This window comes from Stenella coeruleoalba (assembly GCF_951394435.1).
Source record: "Stenella coeruleoalba genome assembly, chromosome: 12".
Taxonomy (NCBI): Eukaryota; Metazoa; Chordata; class Mammalia; order Artiodactyla; family Delphinidae; genus Stenella; species Stenella coeruleoalba.
This window is the reverse complement of record NC_137158.1, coordinates 78814918-78841561: the sequence shown is the minus strand read 5'-3', so window position 1 is coordinate 78841561 and position 26644 is coordinate 78814918. Positions and strand designations below refer to the sequence as shown.

At 41.0% G+C, this 26644-nt stretch overlaps 1 protein-coding gene across 1 annotated transcript in view; it reads left to right on the top strand.

Annotated features, from left to right (window-relative positions):
- The window catches only part of NOX3 (NADPH oxidase 3), a 58038-nt gene extending 35135 nt beyond the window's left edge, over positions 1–22903 (top strand). The window contains exons 11-13 of the mRNA XM_079939443.1: positions 6754–6900; positions 11621–11745; positions 22592–22903. Coding sequence (XP_079795569.1) covers positions 6754–6900; positions 11621–11745; positions 22592–22718 — 399 coding nt within the window. The 3' untranslated portion in view covers positions 22719–22903. The remainder of the gene's footprint in view (positions 1–6753; positions 6901–11620; positions 11746–22591) is intronic.
- Positions 22904–26644: the final 3741 nt, after the last annotated feature.

Here is a 26644-nt window from a genome sequence, read left to right as displayed (position 1 = left end):
GTTAAAATGCCCCTTGGGGATGAATGTCCCCCCAGCTCCTGCCTAACGGAGATGATTAATTCTACATCACACTCAATTTGTGAAAAGAGCTCTTGAAAAAAGTTAGGACAGTTTGCTTGTGCAAACTGTCAAAATGATGAATGGAAATAGGTGTGTACAAACCAGGGGTGGGGAGGGGGCAGATTGCTGACATAAATGTATTGGCCTCCATATTTTAGTTCCCTAATATCACAGCCGTGCAGTCAGAACCGAGAGGACGGCCAACTGGATGATTTGGTTCATTTTCTTAACTGCATATGTAATCTTCAGATGATAATAAAATAGATTCTAGAAAAACTGAGCTAACCTAATTTCTTCATAAATGGTCTTCCTTCATCAGCTCAATAATACATAACCGTGATAATGAGTATTTATAGTGTGTCCCGCGCAAAATGGCCTTTGGGTTCTTAACCTAATATAATAAACAGATAATTCAAATAAAAAGACAGCATGGGCCAGTGGGAACAAGGCAAAGAGGCCAAGAAAGGCAAAAATCCATACTCTCCTTAAATATATTAATAAAACAAAGGAGGGCCTGCTCTCTTTTCTAATGAATGAAAAATGCATTTAATTTAATCTGTTTTGAGGAATTATTTACTTTCACTTTCCCTCACCCTGCTGCTCTGGCTACTCCTGGAACTGATCATCTCTGGTAGCTGCTGAGAGTGTCCTGATAAATTGAACCAGGGAACATGAGGCCAGCTTGCATCTCCAGGAGACTCACGTGCTTCTCACCTTTCACTAGGCAGCCTCAAAAGACTCCAGTCCCCCAGGAGGTCTCCCCATTGCCCTGTGGGGAAGTGACCAGTATTAATATTTTTAATATCTTGGTTTATTAACCACACAAGCCGTACATGACTACAGGGTCCTTGTAAAAGAGTCAAATAAAATACTCAGTCAAAAATCTCAATCAGAACAGACTTGTGGTTGCTGGGGGTGGGGTGGGGGGCGGTGGCGAGGGATGGACTGGGAGTTTGGGGTTGGTAGATGCAAACTATTACATTTGGAATGGATAAACAAGGTCCTACTGTAGAGCACAGGGAACTATATTCAATATCCTGAGATAAACCATAATGGAAAAGAATCTGAAAAAGAATGTATATATATGTATGTACAACTGAGTGACTTTGCTGTACAGCAGAAATGAGCACAACTTTGTAAATCAACTAGACTTCAATTTAAAAAAAAAAAAGAATGTGTAAGCATGGCATTACAGAGAGCAAAGTGCACTGTTCTGGGGACCCTTGCAATGAAAGACATCAAGACTTCATTTAGCTGTGTTTTTTTTTAAACCTCATTTCTGTTTAGAAATAAATTGATTTAGCAGTTTGAAAAAAAAAACTCCCTTTATTCACCTCCCTTCCCAAATTAACCACTGCCACCACTTGGCCCTCCAGGGTTCTCACCTGAAACGGTGGAGCACATCTTATTCCATTCCTTTCCTGCACTTTTGTGTACACATACGCACCTACACACATATGCAAGGTGTTATTTTATTTTTACATAAATAGGGATGTGGGGATGGGGAAGGAGGGAGAGAAAGAAAGGTGTGCAATTTGTGTTTTTGTTTTTCATTCTAACATGGCCTGGCGCTCCTTCAAGTGTCACTGCCTATTTATTGACTTTATTTTATTTAGCGCCTTCAGTGAATTCTGTAGTATGACTATCTCACAATTGATTTTATCATTCTATTATTAATGAACATTCCAGTTGTCCAACAACTATAATTTGAGCAAACTGAGGCACAATAAACTTTAGGCCCCAGTCAAAGGGCAAAGCAGCAGCATAGCCATGAAATAGTTAACATTAAGGATAATGGCTTTAAACAATAGTCTTAAGGACTAAAAGTGATTGACAAAGGCTGGTCTTAGTATTACAATGGATAATGGGAAAAATAGTTTTATAATTTTATTTCTTTAAAACCAGATGTGGAAGCCATGTTAGGGAAGCTTCTCAAAACTAGTTGCTTCAAAAACTGTTTGCTATTGTCTTCACCCACGATGACCTTGGTAACAGCAACCACAAAATAAAAACCAGGACAATAATAGTTACCATTTATTGAGGAGGTATTATGTTTTCTAAATATCAGTCTCTATCTTTTCAAAGAGAAAAGTTCTCTTTTTAGAAAATATTCATGATTCCCTCCATGGAAAGTCACCATCACCCTCCCTGATTGAAGCTTCTATCAGTTCTGTTACATTGTATAGGGAGCGTGGAATCTTAGCTCAGGCTACTATAACAAAATACCAAGGCTGAGTGGCTTAAAACAACAAACATTTCTCATAGGTCTGGAGGCTGGAAGTCTGAAATCAGGGTGCCAGGATGATTGTGTTCTGGAGAGGACTCTTCCTGACTTGCAGATGGCTACCTTCTTGCTGTGTCTTCACATGACGAGAGAGGGAGCTCTGGTCTCTTCCTCTTCCTATAAGGGCACTAATCCCATCATGGGGGCCCACCCTCATGACCTCATCTAAATCTAACCATCTCTTAAAGGCCCCATTTCCAAATCATCACATTGGCGGTTAAGATTTCAACACACAAATTTAGGGGGGAGGCATTCATACCATAACAGTGGGGAACATAGGATGCTGCCCAGGAGGAGGCAAGGTCACAGTGCAATCCCACCGGCCTCCTAGAGGGAGCTGTTGTTCAAGGTCAAGGCCAACCCTGGCACCCAACATGGATCTTAGAGTACCTTTCACTAGTGAATGGGTTCCTCTCAGAACTACATCTTTATGACCAATGCTGAGGTTTCGAGACTGGTGCTAGAGATTTTGGTTTCACCTCCTGTCAATAACCACCATCTCTATAGTTCAGGAGTGACGGTGGACACAGACCCCCAAGTAAGGCAAGTGTCCCTCTTTGCTGTCTAATATAAACATGTGGCATTCATTCTGTAAGCTCCTCCAGATGACAGTGAGGTAGTAGCAACATCTCAGCTAACATCTCAGAGCACTTACTGCATCTTTAGACTTTGAGCTAAATGCTTCCATGAAACCTATCCTTTCATCTTCAAAATAATCTCATGGATTATTGTTCTGTGTTTTTGTTTTTGTTCTGGGTTTTTTTTGCCACTTCAATGTGTGATAATCTAGACTCAAATTACAGAACTTGCTCCCAGTAACACAGCTTGAAGGTGGTGAAGCCAGGAGACTAGGACAGGTTGCAGGACTCCATGCTCACAATGGTTAACTACTATGTTATATTACACCTTCAACCTGCACCCTCATGTGCAATTTCCTTCCTTAGAAAGGAAAAAGCCCCTTGGGTGCTCTCAGCGATAGATAGATAGATAGATAGATAGGTAATTTTTGTCCCCATTCCACCCTCAGGAAATTGATTTTGGGTCTAAAGAAATGCAGGTCCCCTGCTGTGTTTGTGGGTACCTATCCAGGCCATGGCACGGGAATGTCTGATGGAAGAGTCTGGTGCTCTGGTAGTAAAATAGATAAGTAGCTTTTCTTATTTCATTTCCTGGAATTGTTTATCCAAAAATAGCATGGGGACATTTCCTACTGGGCCCAGATGACCTGGTCCACACTCTCTTAAAGAGAAGCCCAGGCTGTGGGAAAGGTGGGGATGAGCTGGAGCTGAGACCCAGGCCCCCGCCCCCCCAAGATTGGCTCTGGCTGAGTTTATCTCGTGGTTCGTGCTAGGAACGATGTGGCAGCGAAGGCCTGTGATAGGCCACATGCATACAGAACTCCCTAACCCCATAACAACGTCCTGGAGCGGTGCCCTGCAACATCTGGGGATCCATCAGATCTACAAAAATGTGTGGGCTGAGTCCTGTAAAAGAAAACTTCATTACTACAGAAGTTCAGAACTTTCATCATTTTACTGAGGATGACTTTCTGTGTAACAAAACCTTTTAAAGTTACCTGAGGTATTTTAGGCCTCTGTTATCTACTATAGATTTCTGAAAGCCATGCTTTATACAGGTAACCGATTTTAGGGTGGTTTTATTTTTGGAGACTGAGGCGGGGCGAGAGTTGGGAAGCACAGATCACAGACGTGTAGCCTATTGTTTGGGACGTTTGTTCTACCATTGACCAGACCCTTCCTACTGGAGGAAACACAGAGGTGGGGAGCCTCTGTCCCTTCACAGTGAGCGTCCCTCACTATTAGAAAGATGAAAGGGAGTCAAAGTAAATGTGCTTTTTCCTCTCTTCAAAGTCCATTTTCTTCTCTTTCTGCCCGAGGCACTTCACTGGAGCCCATTCAGTGCCCCTCCATTGCCTCTTGCACCAAAGCTGCCCAGTGTCACCTGTGAGTCAGTTACAGAGGGAAAAACACATAAAGCCATTACAAGGAAGCAGAACGTATAAAAGGCTTGGCGAACCCTCAGAACACTGACACACAGCTAAGCCACAGGAAAGTAAGGACAGGAATGATTTCTGTTTGAAAGAATAAGGGTCAGTAAGTGGAGGAAAGCTAAGATGTGACTGTTTTTCAAGTAAGGGTGATTGGGACTGGATTTGAAATTGACATGTTAAAAAAAAACGATTTTTTGGTTTGTTGTTTCAGATGAATGTATTTTTAGCATGTTTCTTAAAGAGTGAAAATAATAGAAAATAAGTCAATGTTGTTTGTTCTATACCAAATGCACCGTTAATATTCTTAGATCAAACAAGCTACTAGGGGCAGGAACGAGGGGAGGAGCATAGGTGAGAAGGGCATTAAATTCAGTTAGTTGGTTTTGATTTCCATAGGGAGCAAAGCGAGTTAAAGGCAGGGCTGAGGTTTTGCAAGAGTAATTTAAATGAGGCACTATACAAGGTGGAAAGAAAGAGGATAGCAGTACTTATCACCTACACAGCATAGAAAATCAGCCTCTGGCCTCCATTCTTCCTTCCTTCCCCTCCCCCTCCCCGATTCACCGCCCAGTCTATAAAAATGCTGCCAGAATGGTCGGGCCCAGGATCCTTCCTCAGATGACGTCATTCCCCTGCTGGGCACCCTGCAGTGTCTCCCCACCTCACTCAGAGTAAAAGTCAGGATGGCCTCACAGCCCCCGTCTGCACCTCTCCGCCTTCCCCTCAGACCTCACCTCTCGCTGCCCACCCCCCACCCCACACTCCCCTCCACCAGCTCCTGGCTCCCCTCTGACAGCTCCCACCCCGGGCCTCTCCCCTAACCATTCAACTCTCTCCACGTCTTGGCTTCAATGTCCTCTTTCCTTGTCCATTTGACTTAATATTGCAGGACTTTCCAGCCTGCCTTTTTTTTTTTTTTTTCAGAGTACCAATCACCCTCTGACATAGTCTATATTTTAGTTGTTAATTTATCATCTTTCTTCTCCCTCTAAAATGCAGACGCCATGAAGACAGGGAATTTTTGTCTCCTTTGTTTGCTCTTCGAGCTCCAGAGCTGAAAACAGTCTTGACATGGAGTGAGGATTCAGAATGTTCAGTACATTCAATTCAATTCTTTGAATCAACAAGGATGAACACGATTGTCAGGAGGGCCCCACTGACTCAGTTTTACAGCTGAGAAGAAGCTCCTTTTGGGGTAGGGGAGCTAAAATACCTGGGGATTATTAGTAGTCCTGAGATTAATATTCCAAGAACCCTTCCAAGCAGCAACTGTCCAACAAATATGTAGGCTCTAAGCTTTTGTTCTTCTTGAGTATTAATTTCATAAATTCCTGCACAAACCTGGAGAGAATAGGCAAGATACTTAGCCTGGAAACACGTTCTGTGATTTCTTTTTCCTCATGAATATGATCTGTTAATTAAATCTCGCCTGTAAATTTCATTATATGATGATGGTGAGCTTGCAGCCTGGCGGGGGAGGGGAGGGTGAGAACACTGGCTATTGGAGACGATATTTCCTGGTGGAGATCAAGGCCGGCCCCCTCCTCTATCCTGTTAATCAGCATCTCTTTTGGGAGGGGGTGCAGGAAAGAGCAGTGGGCAGTAGGGGGTAGGAGTGTGAGAAAAAGAGGAGAATTAATAGACCTATCTCCCGTGGTTTCTTCTAGATACAATTAGCTGAAACTCAAAGCACAAAATCTAAGCCTTTATTTTAGCAAACCCAAACTACTTCTCATCACATGCCATTTGCTAAACACAGAGAGTTTAAAAAAAAAAAAAAGAAAAGAAAAAAAGAAATGTTCCTCAGTGTAATTTCATTATAGCAGTTGACACACAACCTCTGCCACCACCCACCAGCTTCCTTGGACACTGATATGTCTGGCTGATGGGAAACTTCTGGCCTGTGTGGCTTGATTCTGCAATTACCATAATCTCCACCCTCCGGAGGGCATGGCTGGTGAAGTGGATTAGTGAACAAGCCTTTGGGTCTCTGGAGAAGGTTCAAATCCAGAGCTTAGGTCATAAGTGAAGATGAGGGGCGTTGGTCTAACAGTTTATCCCCCTTTGGGAAGAGTGAAAGGCACAGCTAGTTATGATTATTAACCTCATTCAGAAGAAGCACAGCCAGGAATGGGGTAAATTGATCCTCATCCAGTGAAACTGGCAACAGCCCACAGGCTCCTGACTCTGAATTCATTCTGGGCCTTTTCAAACACAATGTGAATTTTTTCAAAAGAAATCACAGTGTGACTATTTGTTCGCTGGCAGAGGGAAGCGTGTTATTTTGCAGAAGTGCCCATTTGGGCTCAAATAATTTAGTGGAGATAAAGTAGTCTGCGATTATCAGCACATTATGAAAAGAGGGACAGATCTGTTTTCTTGCCTTCTCTCTTAACAGGTGTACTTCTACTGGATCTGCCGAGATCCAGGAGCCTTTGAGTGGTTTGCCGATCTCTTACTCTCGCTGGAAACAAGGATGAGTGAGCAAGGGAAAACTCACTTCCTGAGTTATCATATATTTCTTACTGGCTGGGATGAAAATCAGGTATATATAAGACTTTGAGAATGAGCAATACTATCTAACTTGTGTCATGATAGAGCAAAGAGAAGAGGAATAATTTCAATAATGAGCTACACGGTTATCTAGCAGCATGAAAGTATTGTTTTTATGTTCTTTAAAAGAAAAAGAGAATAAAATAAAACCAGATTAGAAAGAGCTATTCAATTGTAGCAATAAAAGCTACAGTTGGGCTTCCCTGGTGGCGCAGTGGTTGAGAGTCCGCCTGCCGATGCAGGGGACACGGGGTCGTGCCCCGGTCCGGGAAGATCCCACATGCCGCGGAGCGGCTGGGCCCGTGAGCCATGGCCGCTGAGCCTGCGCGTCTGGAGCCTGTGCTCCGCAACGGGACAGGCCACAGCAGTGAGAGGCCTGCGTACCGCAAAAAAAAAAAAAAAAAAAAGCTACAGTTAATTTGCTGAGGAATAGAAAAGAAGATTGGAAAAAGAGGTTGGTTAAAGGGAGAAAACCCCAAGTTTGGAAATCCAAGAGAAATTATGTCATTAAAAGTTGCATTTGGGGCTTCCCTGGTGGCGCAGTGGTTGAGAATCCGCCTGCCAATGCAGCGGACACGTGTTTGAGCCCTGGTCCAGGAAGATCCCACATGCCACGGAGCAATTAAGTCCGTGTGTCACAGCTACTGAGCCTGTGCTCTAGAGCCTGTGAGCCACAACTACTGAGCTTGTGTGCCACAGCTACTGAGTCTGCATGCCTAGAGCCCGTGCTCTGCAACAAGAGAAGCCACCGCAATGAGAAGCCCGCACACTGCAATGAAGAGTAGCCCCCGCTCACTGCAACTGAGAAAGCCCACACCCTGCAACGAAAACCCAATGCAGCCAAAAATAAAAAATAAATAAAATAAATAAATTTTTTTTAAAAGCTGCATTTGAAATTTAGTAACATCAAGCAAACATTATGGATTGGCTATATTGTCTCATTGAGCTCCGAATTGGTTCTAATTCTATGTTTTGAGCTGTTCAGAGTTAAACAGGAAAAGCTGACAGGTGTTGACGTTCAGCATTTTGTATTGTAAACCATGTGAGTTCCTACAGAAAATAATTATTATGAATACATGATTTATCTAGAGATTTATTTTTCTTAAGGCATTCTTAGAAATTGTGTGCACGTATGTTTATTCACCTAAGATCAAAATGATCTGTTGGGACAGGTGTTCTGCTGTGTCCATTAATATGTATTAATGACATATTAAGGTTGAGTTTACCAAAAATAATGCATATCAAAATATTGCACTACGGTACTATTTCAGTGTTGATAGTATTGAATGATAACTATTACATTTCCAATCTTTTTTAACTCCTCAAATATGGAAGCTAACAATGAAGTGATTACTCGGTTATGACATTTATGTCCTAATCAGCACTTCTGTGACAGCTACTATAGATATTTAAGGAAAGTGTGTTTGAACCAGAGATTTGCATTAGTTACTAAATTTACAAATGAATGCACTCCTGAGAGCCTCTCTCTCTCTCTCACACACACACACACACACACACACACACACACACACACAAATTGGCCCTATAGAACATCACTGTAATTTGACTCTGTGCTTCTGCAAATGAATAAGACTTGCTTGAAATTCAGTAGCTAAACAATTTTTTAGGGTCTTATTTGCAGTCGGCCTTACATATTTATTCCTCTGGGATACTCTGAAATAGAGGTTTCCTGGGAATTAGGCTTGAAACATCTTCATGAATTAAATAGTGTTAATTATATTTTCCAAACAAATACTTTTCTCATATTCAATGGGATTTTTGACTAATGATCCACTTGGTGAAGTACAAACAAGCCTTTGTCTTCTGCTTTCTGGTCCTGTGCTGGCTCTTCTGCTTCTAAAGTGAATCGATCCTGAGTGTCCACTTAAGCAACCCCAGTCACTTGGAAGTTGCAAGACCGAGGCTCTGTTTGATTTTGTGACAACACAGCTCTACCCCATCCCATCCCTGCCACTTCCAAAAGTACGCTGTTAAGAGATAGTTTTCTTCTGAATACGAGCAAATTAAAATAGACATGTTCTTAAATTTTTGCCATGACATGTTGGAAATTCTTGAGATGCTTAAATTTCAGGACAAAATAATTGGTACATGCTGTCAGTCAGGAATCAAGAGGCTGTTTTAGAAACAGCCAATTGCTAAACTGAATTCAACAACCTCAAAGTGGCAGAATGACAAGAACAGAAGGGACAGATGGAAAAGGGCAAATTATTATTATTATGAAGGGCAAATCAACAGGGTTTGGAGAATTAATTGAACACTGGGCTGAGAAATATGGAGCAAACATAATTCCAAATGTTTGAACATCAGTGATTGGTAGCTGGAAGGTACCATGGGCGGAAGTGGGAAAAACTCTTTTTTCTACTGAATAATGCCCAAACTTCTTAGCAGATATTTCCAGGCCCCTCCTGACCTGACGGCAAAACCCACTTGTTCTATAGAATTCCCATCATTTTCCCCTGGCACCAGAGCCACCAAACAATACATGTTCTCCAATCACACCAAGGACTTTCTTAATTCCATCTCCCCTCATCCTGTTTCCTTTCCCTGACATGTCACTCAGTGCCCTCTGTCCCACCTGCTGCACTACTGCATGGAATCATTCTTTCAAGACCAGTCCCCACTAAGGCCTTGCCCAGTTCTCTTAGTCAAAATTACTTGGGGCTTCACCAGAGTAACATGCTTCCTTCTCCAGAGCACTTCGCTTCTGTCTCTGGTAAAGAAGGGTGGTGGTCTGAATCAGGGCATAGAAATTGTGCACATGGTCTGCCTCTCCCTCCAATGACCAGTGCCTCACAGAGCAGAGACCTTCTGTCTGTCTTCTTTGTACCATTCGATTCATAGCACTCTGCCTACCTATGGAAATCACTTAACAGTTGTACGTGGAAGTAACTTGAAGTCACAAATTATTTGGAAAGTGAGATGATTCATTTTTAGCTATGATGGTCAATTTGAAGGAACAGAAAGAATTCTACATAAAAATATGTTTGGGGAGTTTGAGATGCAGAATTCTACTCAAGCAGGAAGAGGAAGGCTTGGGAGAGAAAGTTTGAATTCATCTTTGTGGATTATGCTAATTGGATTGTGAAAATGGAAGCTCTTTGGGGAGTAGTGGTCCGAAAGAGATGCAGAGAGCTGAGCTAGAGACTGAGAAGGCAGCTACATATCAAGACAGGAGGATATGATAAGAAAATAACAACTACTGTTTCTTTCTTGAATCAGAGAGAAATAGAAGAACTAGGATTTTGTAATGCAAATAGAATCAAGAAGAAGCAATGTTCAACCACATGGTGGAGAAGCCAAGGAAAATAAGGCCTGAGTTGGTCATTAGATTTGGCACTTAGTCAAAAGGGAGTCAACTGTCTCTGCCTTCTTATTCTGCCCACTGCTGGAACCAGCTTCCTCTAGAGCACCAATCCATCCTACTGTTAAGCAAAAGCCTGTGGAGATGCAACACTGCCATTCTAATCCGGAGGCCGATACAACTCTGACCCTGAGTTCCAGTTCTGATAATGCGGCTTCCGCCAGTTTTCAAGGCTCTGTCCTCAACTACCACCTCCGTTCTTATCCCTGAACTCTTGTCTCATATTTCGTGCTTTGAAAAACTTGCCTAAGAAGGGGGTCCTGCCCCACTCTTGCCAGTTTTCCCTCTCTTGCCTGGAGTCCTCTTCCCAAATTCAGTTCCTGTAGTAGCCCTGCTACCTAGGCTCAGACTTGCCTGGTGCCAACTTCCTGCAGCCTGGATATCTGAGACTCCACCAAAGTCTGCCACCGTCTACTGCCTGTTAGGGTGCAGCCTCCCTACCCCTGGCTGCTTTCCTAGACTGCTGTGAAGGCCAGCCGGGGAAGCCAGTCTTGCAGCAGGATCGTGGGGTAAGAGTTGGGCCCAGCAGGGTTGTTACCCATACTGCTCAGAGGATGTAAGCAACTAAAGCACCAAAGGGTAAAAACCCATGAGCTCAAGAGCTGTGACGGGATCTGAGCAGAGCAGACACATATCCCAGGAGGTAAGAAGCAAGAATCCTTCTTACCTACCAGAGTTCAGCGTGGGCTGAACCAAATCATAGCAACTTAAAAAATCATCACTAGGCATGGCTATTCCCCAGACTCTTATTTATCGACCACTTGATGCCTGGGTGCTTTCGTGTAATTTGAAGGCACAGAGCTCCAGCCATGCCCCTTGCTAGTTCTGGCCACCTCTCTGCCTGCCAGACTCAACATCCTCCCAGCACTTGAACCTGGACACAGACCGTTTCACTCCAGTAGGCAGATCTCACCGTAAAATCCAGCTTCACCCTGGGCTTTTTCTATCACTTTAATCTGTCAGGGCCCTTCTCACATTCCCAGGATTTACTGTGAAGTGAATGGGGACAGAGCTAGAGATTACTTTTTGAGAAATTTGGCAGAAAAAAAAAAAAAAAGGAAGTAGCTTAGTGCTTGCTTTTCTTTACCCCTTTTTACCGTATTTCTCTCATCCTTTCAAGAAAAATCTTCTTTCCAGGCGCAAGTTTCTGCACATCAACCACATAGAAAGCACTTTGTTTCAATAGTGCCCAAGGTAGACTACAAAGAATTTCCTATAAAAAGTTGTGTATTAAATCTACAAATGAGCATAATTACTTCATCCTTCATTTATTAGAGGTTCCTTTTCTTTTCCCTCTAAATGTCATCTGATACCACAATTTTTACTTTAGGCCTTTCACATAGCTTTACACTGGGATGAAAATACTGACGTGATTACGGGATTAAGGCAGAAAACCTTCTATGGAAGACCGAACTGGAATCACGAGTTCCGGCAGGTAGCCTACAGTCACCCCAGGTAAGGCAGCTCTCTCTCCTCCGCCTGTTGCGAGCCTCCGTGGAGAGACAATGCCTCCATTGCTGCTGGAATGGAAAGCTCTCGGGCACAAACTGGTTAATCTGCAGCAGTGGGCATCTTGTTTAGAGATAAAACATCCACCTTAGAAAAGGTGGTCATGGGATGTTTCGGGAACTACAAACCTCTGCTTAAGCAGATTACAACATCTGACAATTATCAATTCCATTGAAATTTTTCACACTTAAACCCAATCGAAGATGGTATTTCTTTTTTCTTAAATTTTATTGAAGTAGAGTTGATTTACAATGTTGTGTTAATTTCTGCTGTACAGCAAAGTGTCTCAGTTATACATATATATATTCTTTTTTATATTCTTTTCCATTATGGTTTATTACAGGATATTGAACATAGTTCCCTGTGCTGTACAGTAGGACCTTGTTGTTTATCCATCCTACGTATAGGAGTTTGCATCTGCTTATCCCAAACTCCCAGTCCTTCCGTTCCCCACCCTCCCTCCCCCTTGACAACCACACATCTGTTCTCTATGTCTGTGAGTCTGTTTCTGTTTCATAGATATGTTCATCTGTGTTGTATTTTAGATTCCACGTATAAGTGATATCATATGGTATTTGTCTTTCTCTTTCTGACTTACTTCGCTTAGTATGATCATCTCCAGGTCCAGAAGATGGTATTTCTTTTTCTTTTTTTTAATTAATTTATTTATTTTTGGCTGTGTTGGGTCTTCATTGCTGCACACAGGCTTTCTCTAGTTGCGGGTACTCGGGGCTACTGTTCGTTGCAGTGCATGGGCTTCTTATTGCAGTGGCTTCTCTTGTTGTGGAGCACAGGCTCTAGGCACGCGGGCTCAGTAGTTGTGGCTTGTGGGCTCTAGAGCACAGGCTCAGTAGTTGTGGCACACAGGCTTAGTTGCTCCATAGCATGTGAGATCTTCCCAGACCAGCAATCAAACCCATGTCCCCTGCACTGGCAGGTGGATTCTTAACCACTGTGCCACCAGGGAAGCCCAAGATGTTATTTCTTAAACTCCCTATGCCTTCAAGAAATCTTGGGTGAACACAGTTGACCTCTAATTACTCAACTGGAGAACTCACTTATGCCAGACTGTAAATTGTATCTAGCATATCCAGCAAAGCAGACAAAACTACTCTACAACCAAGCAGGGATTTGGGGTGGTAGTAGGGACCCAGGAACTGGAGTCCTAGTGCCTGGGTATAAATCCTACCTCTGCCGTTACCACCAATTTACCATGAACAGGTTATTTAACCTGGCACTGACTTAGTCCCCGTCTCTGTAAACTGCAAATAATAAAACTGTTTACCTCCTAGGCTTCTGTGAGGATTAAATGTGAGAATACTTATAAAGAGCCTAAAACAGTGCTTTGAGTTCAGTAAATGTTAACTGCTATCATTAATATTATTATTTTAATTATTACTATTATTATCATTATATGTAGAGGAAGAAGAGCATTTGCTCTGGGACTATAAGGCAGGAGTGAAGGCTGATTCTAGAAGATTCTAGAAGATACTGGCTATGTGACCTTAGACAAGGCCTCATTATAAAACATGAATGATTCTATGCATCCACAGTGTTATTTTCATATTTTAAAGGTGCATAGTATGTTGAAGAGCTTTGTAAAGGGCCAAGCACTAATATAAATAGTTGTTGTTACTATATATCGCCTAAATCAGTCTTTGTTTTGAACCCAATCATCTAAAAATCTTGCAAGTAGCCTGTCCTAATATGGTCTTTGTTTAAAGAATAGTTTCCACATTTGAGGAAAGTCCTGGAGGGAGCAAGGGAGTGTGCCACATGAACAACTGGGAAAGAGCAAAAGGGCAGCACGTGCCAAGGCCCTGAGGCAGGATACACTGTTCCTGGCATGATCCAAGAGACCAGTGAGGTTGCGGAACACAGCGGTTGAATGAAAGAGTAGCAGGAGAAGGCATTTAGGAGAGACAACTAGGGAGTAGTACAGGTCATTTTATTTGGATTTTACTCTGAGAGGGGAAGCTACTTGAAGGATTGAGCAGAAGAGTGAAGTAATCCATCCATTTTATGTTTAATTGGATCCCTCTGGCTGCTATAAGAGACGAGATTGTAAGGGGCCTTGGACGGAAATGGAGAGGCCAGTGAGGAGGTGGCCTGGATGGGGGGGCCACAGTGGAGGTGCTGAGAAGCCTTTGGATTCTGGATATTTCTTGAAGGTAGAGCCAGCATGACTTGCTAATGGGTTGGATAGGAAACATGGCCCAAGCTAGAATGGAGTTCCCAACAGCCGAGATGAGGACAGCTGTAAGGAGTGGTTGGCAGGCATGGGATGTCAGGAGTCCAGTTTCTCAACATGTTTAGGTTTAAGTTGCCTATTATACATCCAGGCAGGGATGTTGAGTAGGCAGATGAATATGAGTCAGGAGTTCACGGGAGAAGTTCAGATTGGAGATACATGCTTGGAAGGTGTGAGCATATAAATTGTGTTTGGGGCCATGAAACTAGATGAGATGGAGAAAGAAGCAAATATAGATTGATGAGCGTTCCAAAAACCACAGTATTTGGAGGATAGGGAATTATATTGTCTATTTGCAGGTTATGGAGTTCAATATATATTATTCATCACTATTTTATTTAATCATGTTGTTTAGGTCTTCTGTAGAACCTATTTTCTATCCATTTTATCAGTATTGAACCAGTAACAGTAAAACAAAAATCTAAGGTATTTCTGACTAATTTCTCATTTCCTGTGATTTCCCTGTTGTCTTCACATCTTTCCCCCCAGTTCTGGCATTGATGCTTTGTGGCCTTCCTTCACAGAGGTTATTGCTTCATTAAACTTTTTGTAGTTCCCTAGCATTTTTCTGCTCTCTGGAATACTTTTCTGGTGAATATTATTCCTCTTTTGGTCAAATTGGATGCTGTTTTATACTTTTTCTTATATTCTCTTTGTGCCAGAACTATTCTACTTTTTTTAAAAAAAATTAATTGTCACTGAATCTGTTAGACTTCCCTGGACCAGCTATTTGAAGGAGGCTTGGTGAGGAGGGAGGTGTGCAGGAGGGACCAGATGGCTGCCCAAGGTTCATAACCTATCCAATTCCAATGGCTTCCTTTGTGTGAATTCACTCTGACCTAAACTGTCGTGCGCTGTGAGGCCCCCAGCCAACCCTTCTGCACCCTGTGCCCAGGCAACCTTTGGGAGAAACCCTGGACCCCAAACAGTGTTCACTGCGGACACTCTGAACCCCTGACCACACCATGCCAATGTCAGCCCGGGGAAGAGACGGAAGGAGTGCTTGTGGGGACTTACTCCTGGTCTTGAATTGTCCTGAGAATAAAAGACTTCCAAAGGGAAAAGCCAAGAAAAGCTTAATCTTTGGCTTCAGGATTAAGGGAAGGAACGAGTGGACCAGCTGCACTACCTCTTCCTCACCTCGGGCTCAGCTTCAGATGCCCTGTAAGGCTGGCCAAGCCCCGTGAAGGTGGCCTTGGGACTCTGCAGGCACCACTCCTGAAACCCAGCTGCTTCATTTCACCTCTTGCCTTGACTCTTGCTGACATTTGGTCTAGAATCCAATTCTCGCCCTCCATCCGTCCAAATGTGGTGCTTTGAACCCATCCCGGCTTCTGGAGCCTCAGAATCCAGTTCCTCTGTGCTCCTTACTCAACACCCAGTCCTGGCTCCTAGACTCCCAGCCTCCTCTGAGCCCTGAAAGTCACCCTTCATCTCACACCCATCCAGTACTTCTCGTCCAGAGGCAGAGACTGGATTATTATATCTGCAGTTTCCTTTAAAAATTATAGGTCGAAAACTAACAAAATGTTACAAGCTTCTATGTTACAATCACATTGGTATTTTCTCCTTTTGGAAAAAAAAAATCTATTCATCTGATAAATGTTTTACACTCAGTTTTCAATTATCATGGGGTGAATGTTCCCACGTTGCAGGCTTTTGACACGGACACATAGATCTTGGTTTTTAAGTTTTATAGATGAGACTGCTCTTTGCTATGATCGTCCCTCATTGACTCCTGACATTTGTATTTGTGTTACACATGAAGTTTGCAGCCCAGTGGGAAGGCCTTTCAGATCAAACCATTTAACTACCTCCCTCCCCTCAGAAAGGTGTGAACCAGAAACACAGCATCAAGAGACCAAGAGTGGAACTGAGTTTGCACACACACTGTCTCCAAAATTATATTGCATCATGCTGAAAAGTGAGTCTGCCTGATTTTGCAGGGAGTGATGAGTACAGAAGAGCTTGAAGGTGGGAAAACTATATAGCTCTCACTTTTCTCGTCGCCCTTGTGAGGAGTGTGTTCATTCCTTTTCAAAAGCCATAATCAACGTGTAGTACATACATGTTCCTAAAGCCCAGCTGAATCTTTCAGCACAGCTGAAAACTCGTGGAATCTCTCTCTTCCTAATGGATGACTTCATCTCTTCCAGAGTAGAAGGAGGCCCCAGGATTTGGATGTCCCTGAATTAAGCCTCTATATCATACTCCCTAGCCCCAAATTCTAAAAATAGTGTATTTGTGATAGATTTAGACTCTAGAACACTGCAACTTGTTATATAGCTTCAACTTTCAATGTAACTAATATCAGACATGTGTAGGCAAAGATCAATTATCATTTTATCCATGGAATGCCAGATCCCTGGGAAGAGACAAGTCACCAGTAAAACACGTAGCACTACTCTTCCAAAAGACCTTTTAAATGTCCTCCTTAAAATTTTGTTTTCTGCTGTGTAAAGAAGATTTATGTTTAATGAAGCTTTTAATGAAGAAATCTCAGAAAGAGAATGCCAATAGAATCTAATTTTTTAAAAAGAAAATCTAATATTGAGAAGTATTTCAATATCCTGGCCTTTGTCCAGATATAAATAAAACACACAATTCAATTATTGTTCTGCACAAAGGACAAGGTCACATTAATTTTCCTCAAGATGGTTATTAAAGAGATAAACGGTATGTTTTCCCCTGATTATGTCAAGGAGATGTTTGTTCCCTCCCAAGCCTTCTTGGCTACTCTTATAAGACAGGTCTGTCCTGTCATTAGCTCAGATCTTTTGGCAAAGATGGGCCATAAAGAATTGGTGTATTTGTTCGTGGCCTCAGAAAAGGTTCTTTGTTCTTGAGGGTCTTTGAAATAGGCTCTCAACCATTTCTACTCATCAGCATGAAGCCAAGGATTCTTAGGGCTTACTCTTTTAAAAACATTTACCTGTTCACTTAAAGCTGGACTCTGTTCTTGTTATAAGAAGAAGGAGTTGAATCAAAAGAATAAAGGGAAGAGGGGCAAAAATGTTTTTTTTACAGAACATGAAAAACAGCACCAAAAATAAAGCTTGAAGGGAAGCAGATCAAAGAGAACAGTGCACGCTATAAAGGAAGCAGAAAATTGCAATAATAACAGTAATAGAGAAACAAATTGATGGGCATCAAAATGAAAACAAATAAGGAAAGGGAAAGAAAAAATTAAAAAGAGATCAAAGACCAAGAGTAGAAAATAGGAAAGTATATTCTGTTGTTTTTATGTGCAATTAATTTTCGTAATTGTATCAGCTGTATTACAAAAACACAAGTATATTTTTAAAAGAAGATCAATAAATAGCAAGTGGATATGTAAAAAGTAAGTCTTTTACTGATACGGCCAAACTCACCACATGTGACAATCGTTGTATATTGCTTAAGTTAGACAAGCACAGAAAATTACTCTAAACACAAAAACAATGGAAATTATTGTCTTAATTAAAATAAATAGGTTAATTCAATACATACAATACATACCCTGATACCTATGTCTTATTAATCTTTAGAAATGTGCATCTTATACAAAAATAGAAGTTATATTTCATTTTTTGTAGATGTTCTCAATATGTTCCCAAGCTTTTGGCAAATGTTCAGAAAATCAGGAAATCGTTTCCAAGAAGGTAGACAGAATGCAAATAAATACATCTTGATCACATCTAGCTACTTTTTTGATAAACACACATTATGCGTGTACCCAGCCTTCTGGATTTGTAGATCAGTTGTTTTTAATTAATTGAATAAAATGATTCCATAAGACTTCAATCTTCGACCTTACGTTTCACATAATATTTATAGTTTGCCGCTTTTGACTTATCTACTAATAACTTCACCATGCCTTTTAGGCATAAAACTTTATGCAACTAATTACCATAAAAACTTTGAAGGTTTGGCCATTTTTCTTCATAACTTCAGTAGAAGCGTTTCTTTTCTCTTGAAGGAAAAAATAAAGAAGAATACTACCATTTGTTAGAACAGCACAACCCAGCCCAACTGTGAAGGAAGGTGCCAATTTACCATAAGATTGGGAGCTTCTAATCCATGCTGCATGAATGTATTTTAGACCACCCATTGTTTTCAGAAATGTAAAAATACCTTTATACTAAATCGAGTAAATGTGTCCATCTGGAACCACATTTGCTTGTGTGCACACCCTCCAATTCTCATTTGTACGTGCATATGTGCAAAATGTTTTCAAATGATATTTTTAAGAAATTAACATTCTGATTATAGCACACAAGTCTGCCTATCTAAAAGGATATCCTAAACATTCCTTACATGACTAAATTGTTCAGAATATTCAAAGAAATAGACTTAAGTGGAAATCCCACACAAAATAAATTATAGCTTCATAAGAAAAAGAAAGCCACCATAAACTTATGACTGGATATTATTAGCATACGTAAATATACCTTTGCACCAGAGGGCATCCAGCCCTCCAGTTATAATCAAGTGAAGATTCAACGAAAATTACTGGCACTCTTCCATTTGTGGCAGGTGGGATTAGGGAGGTGGGTGAGCACAGGGTGGATCTATCACTATGCTGCAAATTTTCTTTGGTGATATTATCTGTCAAATCATTAGATATGGCAAAAATATTTGGATATTTCTGGGTGACGTATATCAGTGTGAAGGTGTATATTTTTTAGTGTTTTATCAGAAGGGGAGGGGACAAGATTGGCAGAAACATGGCTCTACCATTCCCAGGGATCCAATACTACGAGTCAACTGCTTTCATTTCTCTCCCCTCTTTAACTGTGACATCCTCAAGGGCAGCAACTTTATCTGTGCTCCTCAGAGCCAAGCACAGTAACCAGCTTCAGCAAGTGAAGGGACCCCAAGAGGGATGAGGAAGCTAGGACAAGAGTGCTGACTCGCCGAAGAAGATGGAGTTGGTGGGAAGAGCTAGAGAAGTGCCTCAGCCGTGAGCAAAGCACCATTAGGGACGCCTGTAGCCCCTAATCAACAACTGAATAATTAGGATGCAGAGAAAAGTAGTAGAGCAGGCTGCTGCAAATCAGTTGGGAGATGGGTTTAAAAAAAAAAAAAAGGCCAACACAATTATCATCTGTGGTTATGAAAAAGAAGGTGTTGTACAAAATATAATTATGTGTTGAATCTTCTGGAGGCATTTCTAATGAAAAACATTCTCTAGGAAAGATTAACCAGAAGTTGTGTCCATTGTCTGATACCGAGCTTGTAGCTCTTGTTGTCTCCTTTCTAAGCCTCCATAAATCCATGGGAAGCTTCTGTTTATCGATTTTATTTGCAGAATGCACTCAGGGCATAAAGTAATTTGATTTTTTTTAAATGGGGTTTAGGGTCTGCCCCTACAGGGTTATAACTTACCAAGCATAAAAGCCAACACAGAAAAACAAACATACAATTTAAAGAGAGCAGGGCTCAAGGCAGCAGAACCTGGGAAGCCAGCAAGATGGTGAGATTATTCCCAAGCACACCCACCCTCCCGTATATCTGCTGGGCGGAAATCTCCTGGGAGGTGACATTTTGGCTGCCTTTCAGGCATGGCATAGCTGAACTGTTTTGAAAAATGCATCAAGCCCACAAAAAAAGAGCACAATAGTTATTTAGCAAATAAGAGGGGGACAGGAGGATTTTCCTTATTGTTTATCAGAGCTAAAAATAATGCTGTTAATGTTAACCAGCTTTGCAGCTTGTGTAAAATTTGTCTTTTTCCCATGAAAGTCAGCAGCCCAGACTGATCGATGCCGCTAATGTTGTCCCTAATCCAGTGCCTCCCGGGTGTGCAAACTCTGCAGCTTGCAGGCTGTAAACTGAAGAATAATGCCTTGTGTTTTTATACTTCTTTTAGAGAGAATCTTTTTTTTTTTCATTCTGAGCAATCGTGGATAATTAAAGTTTATAGAAGAATTTTTTCTTTACCAACCCCATTAGGGTTCTGTTGCAGTTGTCCGTTGCCTCATAAAAGAAAAAAATGCTGCCGCATCTGTGCCTTAACCACTTTGTGGGGCTTCTCAGCTCCATGCTTCACAGTAAGCCTTCGTGATGAGAAAGCTCCGTACTTGAAACCACAAACGCCGAGGAGGGGAAGCAAGACAAGCAAAAGAATGCCATGTGTGGGGACAGTGATGCAGGGGAGCTAGTGAACCACTGGCCTTTCTGCCTTAGTGGAAGGTAGATAATGAATGGCCTTTGTGAGACTTTTTGGTCATTGCGTAACCATGACAGTTACATAAATACAGAAACGTGTGTACTCAGCTGTGTAATGTCGTAGCCACAACTTCACAAGAGGCAGGGTGACTGTGAACTGCTGCAGACGCCAGTGGTACACCTGGCAGCCAGCAATCAGAATCCTTTGAAATGGAGTCTTAAAGGCAGAGCATCAAAGAGCATCTTCACGATCTGCAAACAGTCACCATGGCTGCAAACGAAAGGGCAATCTTAGCCTGTTGGGAATGGGCCAGTGGGCAATCTCTTTGGTAACACCTACACTAATGGAAAAATATCACCACCCATAACAATGTCTTTGAATATAGATGCAAGGATGCCTCGGGGCAGCAGACTGCCCACTGGGAAGCGTTTTGCCTGACCCATGTATCATTCAAAAGTCCAGAGCTCAAAAAACCTAGTGCAAGAGTGCTGATTCCAGGAAATCTGTAACCACTGCTGGGTTAACAGCCCACATCGCACCTTGTGATCAGCCTCGCGGAGCAGGCAGACATCGTGTGGGTCATAACGTAAGACAGCGGTTCCCAAGAGCTCACCGTGTGCTAAGTCTGGTCTAACCCTCACGGAGGCACTAGGAGTTTGGCATAGAACTGTCCCCATGGAGAGATAAAGAAAGGGGGGCTTTTAAGAGATGAATTAATATGCCCTAAGTTTCCCAGCAGCGAAGTGGTGGAACCAGTAGCACTCTTAACCGTTGGGTGATATTTCCATAAACACCTTGAAAGTGCTTCACTAAGTCATAAACATAATTTTTCCAGTAGGCAATACTTTCTGAAAAAGTATTTTCTCGAATTTAGCCATGGGAATGATGTCTTTAAAAATAATACTTATACATTTTAAACATACTGTCATTTACAAATGAATCCACTTGATAAGTTCCTTTGAAGCTAGAGTTTGAAATGTAATTGAACCATCAATTTCTACCATGGATATTATGGTCCTGGAACACATAATTAAATGTGGATTCAGTACATGGCACGGAACCATATTAATATACAAGCTAAGAAGAATGAGACTATAGAGGCATTTCCCAACAAAAACGGTCTGAGGACGTAAAGGTGGTGCAGTGAGCTGGTCCCGGAGTCCGAGGAGTTTCTCTAAGACAGTGTTTCTCAAAGTGTAGCTCATAGTGCCATGTGCTTTAATGTCACCTGGGGGCCTTGCTAAAAATGCATTCCTTGGATTCAAGCCCGGGACTCTATGTTTTAATAGTCTGCCTAGATAACTTTTTGCACAGCAAAGTATGAGAACTTTTGATCCAGACTAGAGCAACTAATTAAGCTTGTGCCAGAGATTGCAAAAATACTACAAGGAATAGTTCAATGCAAGATAAGGGGAAAACATGGTCTCTACAAGTCCCTATAGAGACCGGCCCCTCCCGATTCCCAGAGACAACTTGAATGCTGGTGCTGACTCACTGTTTATATATAACGAGAGCTGTCAGTTGTGTTTACAAGGGAGTTGAGCAGCCCTGGGATAGTCAGTATACGCAAAAACACCTCTTCAACACTGTTTTCTGAAATGCCATAATTAGAGATGACAACTTTGGGGTGACTCCATTTTCAGGAATGTGATTTTCCTTTCCACCTCTTCTTTTTGACCTTCCTTGAAAAGTAAAGTAATTCCAAAGGGAGAGCTAAACTAAGTTGCTAGAACTTTTGTGTAAATGTTATCAACTATGAAAAGGCAGGGTTGAACAATAGTAATAACTAACACTTTTAAAACCTTTTGGAATGCATCATCTCATTTTGCTTTGGATAAAACATACCAAGTAGTCGTTATTATCTTGGCTTTAAACATGCGGAGATTGAGGTTTCGAGTCTTACTCAAGACCACGCAGATAATAATGAGCAGAGCCCTTCATTCATTCCTTCAACAAACAGGTATTGAGTGTCTACTGTATGCTGGATACTATTCTGAGTGGTAGGATTACAGTGATGAGTAAAACAGACCAGATGCCTGCTCTCAGGGAGCTTACATTCTAATCACCAATCCAAGAGGTGGACCAAAACTCCAGGCGTTACCACCTCTATATTGAAACACGCTCACCTGCCCTCATGGCCCCTGCCAGCCTCAATCTTCTTGGTCTCACCTACCTGTGTGATGCAGGGCATAACAGGACTCTGGGAACCTGTGGGAGAACGTGGTACTGAAAGTAGGAGAAAAGAGTCTAAGAAAAAAGGAAGTGGGTGGAGAAAAACAAATACATAAAGTCACAACCGCAGCTACTCACTGACTGTATCATTCTGTCTTGGCTCCTGGCTGGCCGTGCCCTGTGTAACACGTTCTACCCTTGTCTTACCTCTATTGCAGCAGTAACATTGGAGTGTTCTTCTGTGGACCTAAAGCTCTCTCAAAGATAATTCAAAGAATGTGCCGCTTATATTCATCAGCTGACCCCAGGGGCATTCATTTTCATTATAACAGAGAAAGCTTCTAGACTTTGGAGGAAAACAATCCACCTGTTGTGTAAGTGGCTGCAATCATATAGGTCAAGAGTCGGGAAACTTTCCCCATAAAGGGCCAAGTAATAATTATTTCAGATTCCGTGGACTACATGGTCTCAGTGGCAACTACTCAACTCTGCCATTACAAGCACCAAAGTAGCCCCAGGACCTCAACAAATGGGCATGGCTGTGTTCCAGCAAAATTTTATTTATGGACACCGAAATCAAATTTCACAGTAGTTTCTTCTGTCATGAAATATTCTTCTTTTGATTCGTTTTCAACAATTTAAAAATGTGAAAGTCATTCTTGGTTCATGGGCTGTCCAAAAAACGGTGGGCCAGATTTGGCCTGTAGGAGGTAGTTTGCTGAGCCCTGATATAGGTCATCTTTCCCAAGCTTGTTTTCATGCTTAACAATATGTCCAAGTGGAGACCAGCATGGCTGCTTGGCTCGAAGCCTCCTTTAGAAGTCATTTCAAATTTCATCTCCCTGATGGCAGAGACATCTGTCTTGTATCCAAACCTGATCTTTTCTGCTTTAAACTTAAGCTCCTTTGTGCTTTTTTTCATCCTCTATAGATCTGAGAAATCACCAATGGAGGTTATCTTTCACAAAAATCCTTTCTATACTTGAAAATGATAATAAAATCATCCTTTACCTATCCCTTTTCTAGTCCAAACAATACTGAACTCTTAACTTTTCAGCCTAAGATATATACCCTAGCACTTCAATCATTCTTGTTGCCCTTCTTCAAATCCATTTTCATTTCTTCACATCCTTTTAAAATGTGTTGACTAAAATGAGACAACGTTCTAATCTAAGCATGACTAGTAGTGGCTAGAAGTGTGATTCTTTTTAGAGCTTGTGTGACGTATGCTTTTCAATACGACTAAATTCTGTTTGCCTCTCCTTTTTTCCTTCCTTCTTTCCTTGATTCCACATTCTTTCTCACTCTCTTTTAACAAATACTTTTCATTACTATCACATTTTGATCTATGATCATCTTGACACTTACACCCCAACTCAACTTCTGCCCCACAAACATACTGGGATTTTTTTTTTATATATACTCACACTGAGCCAGTCTTTCCATGCCATGCAGCTCTTTTACCCCCAAAGTGTTCACAAAATAATCCTCATATCGTATAGTTTTCTCTACTATTATCAATTGTTTTTTTAGAACTTTTCTTTCTAATATTTCGAGATTGTTTTCAAGTCTAGCACCAGTGACTAATACTGGTATTTAGCTCAGTAATATCTATAGATTTAATTAGCGATATCTCAAACCTTTTGTTTAGATGTTCAAGTTTAGATTCTTTTGTTTAGATTCAAGTGATCAAATCCAAAGAACTCCATCATGAATTCTTGTAACTGCCTGTTAATGTGAGCACCCACTTGGGAATACGTTAGTAATAACTAGCCATTGAGAATGGCACGTCACCCTATACTTTCTTAGCTTAACAATAACATGTCATATACAATGAAACAAAAGCATTTATTGAAATGAAAATAGACTGTTTTACAAATGCTTCTTATCTTTGTAGACTGCCATTTTTTCATAGAACAGAATTAAATTGGTATGACATGATTTGTTTTTACAATGTTAGGCAACCACGTAAGCTCTTTCAGGTATTTCTAAATTATAAATTGATCATTTCCTTTACTTTATCCTCAGATATTAATGTTGATTCTATAATTTCTAGGGTATATACTTAACTATATTCTAGGAAAAAAGTTGGGTATATTCCCTGATGTCTCAAATATTATTTCTACTAATTTTGCACTGGAATTTATTAGTATCTTTAAGTATTCCTTGGTGAATATTATTCAAACTCCACTAATTTTAATATACCTAATCTTTCTATTTATTTCTCCATTTAAACTTGATTCAGGCTCTACAACTAGGAATTTCTGCAGTCAAATGTATATATCTAAAATCTTTAGCAGGAAAATTAAATATATTAAAAGATTTTCTCTTGATCATATTCAGTTATTACTTTTCTTTCCCTGTCTATTTGTAAATAAAATGCACTCTCTGGTCAACTAATTTTGTCTAATAAGTATACTTGTCATTAAAAATAGATTTCAATCTCTGTACATGTCTCTTAATTTTGTTATAAACCTAAAACTGTTCAAAAAATAAACTTTAAAAAAAAAAGATTTTGCTTCATTTTTTAAAATCTTTGCTGTTTGCATCGCTTTTTAGTTTTGAGCTTTAGGTTACTTCTCTACATACGATGTAGAATCTGACCTATCTAGATAGAAAAATTACAAAAAAAGTCAGTAGATTTCTTTAATGCAGCAATAATCAAATAGGAAATGTGGATTTTTTTTTTTTTGCTTTACAATGGTGTGTTAGTTTCTGCTTTATAACAAAGTGAGTCAGTTATACATATACATATGTTCCCATATCTCTTCCCTCTTGCGTCTCCCTCCCTCCCACCCTCCCTATCCCACCCCTCCAGGCGGTCACAAAGCACCGAGCTGATCTCCCTGTGCTATGCGGCTGCTTCCCACCAGCTATCTACCTTACGTTTGGTAGTGTATATATGTCCATGCCACTCTCTCGCTTTGTCACAGCTTACCCTTCCCCCTCCCCATATCCTCAAGTCCATTCTCTAGTAGGTCTGTGTCTTTATTCCTGTCTTACCCCTAGGTTCTTCATGACATTTTTTTTCTTAGATTCCATATATATGTGTTAGCATACAGTATTTGTCTTTCTCTTTCTGACTTACTTCACTCTGTATGACATTCAAAGTAGAAACAAAAATGTAGCAAACATAAATTTATTTAACAAGAATTATGCAAGATGACTTGATAATGAGCAAATATTTACAGAGAGAGATTTTTAAATGGGTAGAAATAGCATGTTCCTAAATAGGAATATTAAACATACCAAAAATATTGATTTGTTCCAAATTAATTAATAGGTTAAATAAAATTACAATCGAAATTTAAATTCTCTTTAAAACTTTTTGAAATGGTAGATATGCTAAAGTTTACCTAGGAAAATATATAAGCAACAGAGAAGCAAAACCATGTGAGAAAGAAAAGAGCAAGCAAAGGGAAGAAAAGAAAAGAGGAGAGGAGAGAAAAAAAAGAACAGAACAGAAAGGAAGGGAAGAGAAGGAAGAGAAAGGAAAAGAAAATTCAACATCCAGAGCATCACTGTAAAACAGAAGACTGTAAAGTAACCAGAGAGAAAATGCTGTTACTTACAAATAAACAACAATAAATTGGACAGCTGCCTTTCAGAAGCATCAGTAGAGACCAGATGATACTGAAGTAATATCTTCAAAGTGCTGAAGAAAACAATTGAGAATTTTGTGTTCAGTGAAATTATTGGTCAAAAGTGAAGGCAAGGGCTTCCCTGGTGGTACAGTGGTTAAGAATCCGCCTGCCAATGCAGGGGACACGGGTTTGAGCCCTCGTCCGGGAAGATCCCACATGTTGTGGAGCAACTGAGCCCATACACCACAAGTACTGAGCCTGCCCTCTAGAGCCCGCGAGCCACAACTACCGAAGCCTGCATGCCACAACTACTGAAGCCTGCGTGCCACAACTACTGAAACCCATGCGCCTAGAGCCCGTGCTCCGCGACAAGGGAAGCCACCGCAATGAGAAGCCCGTGCACCGCAACGAAGAGCAGCCCCCACTCACCGCAACTAGAGAAAGCCTGCGCACAGCAACAAAGACCCAACGCAGCCAAAAATTAATTAATTAATTTTAAAAAAAAGTGAAGTCAAAATACAGATATTTTCAAACAAAAGAAAAATCCTGTAATTTATCTCCCTCACTGAAACAACTACAAAAGGATAGATTTAAGGAAGGAGGAAATTCAGTTAATGAGATACAAAAAGCAGTGATGAGCAAAGACAGTGAGAAATATTTTGTCAAAATCTCTAAGCATTGGCTGTA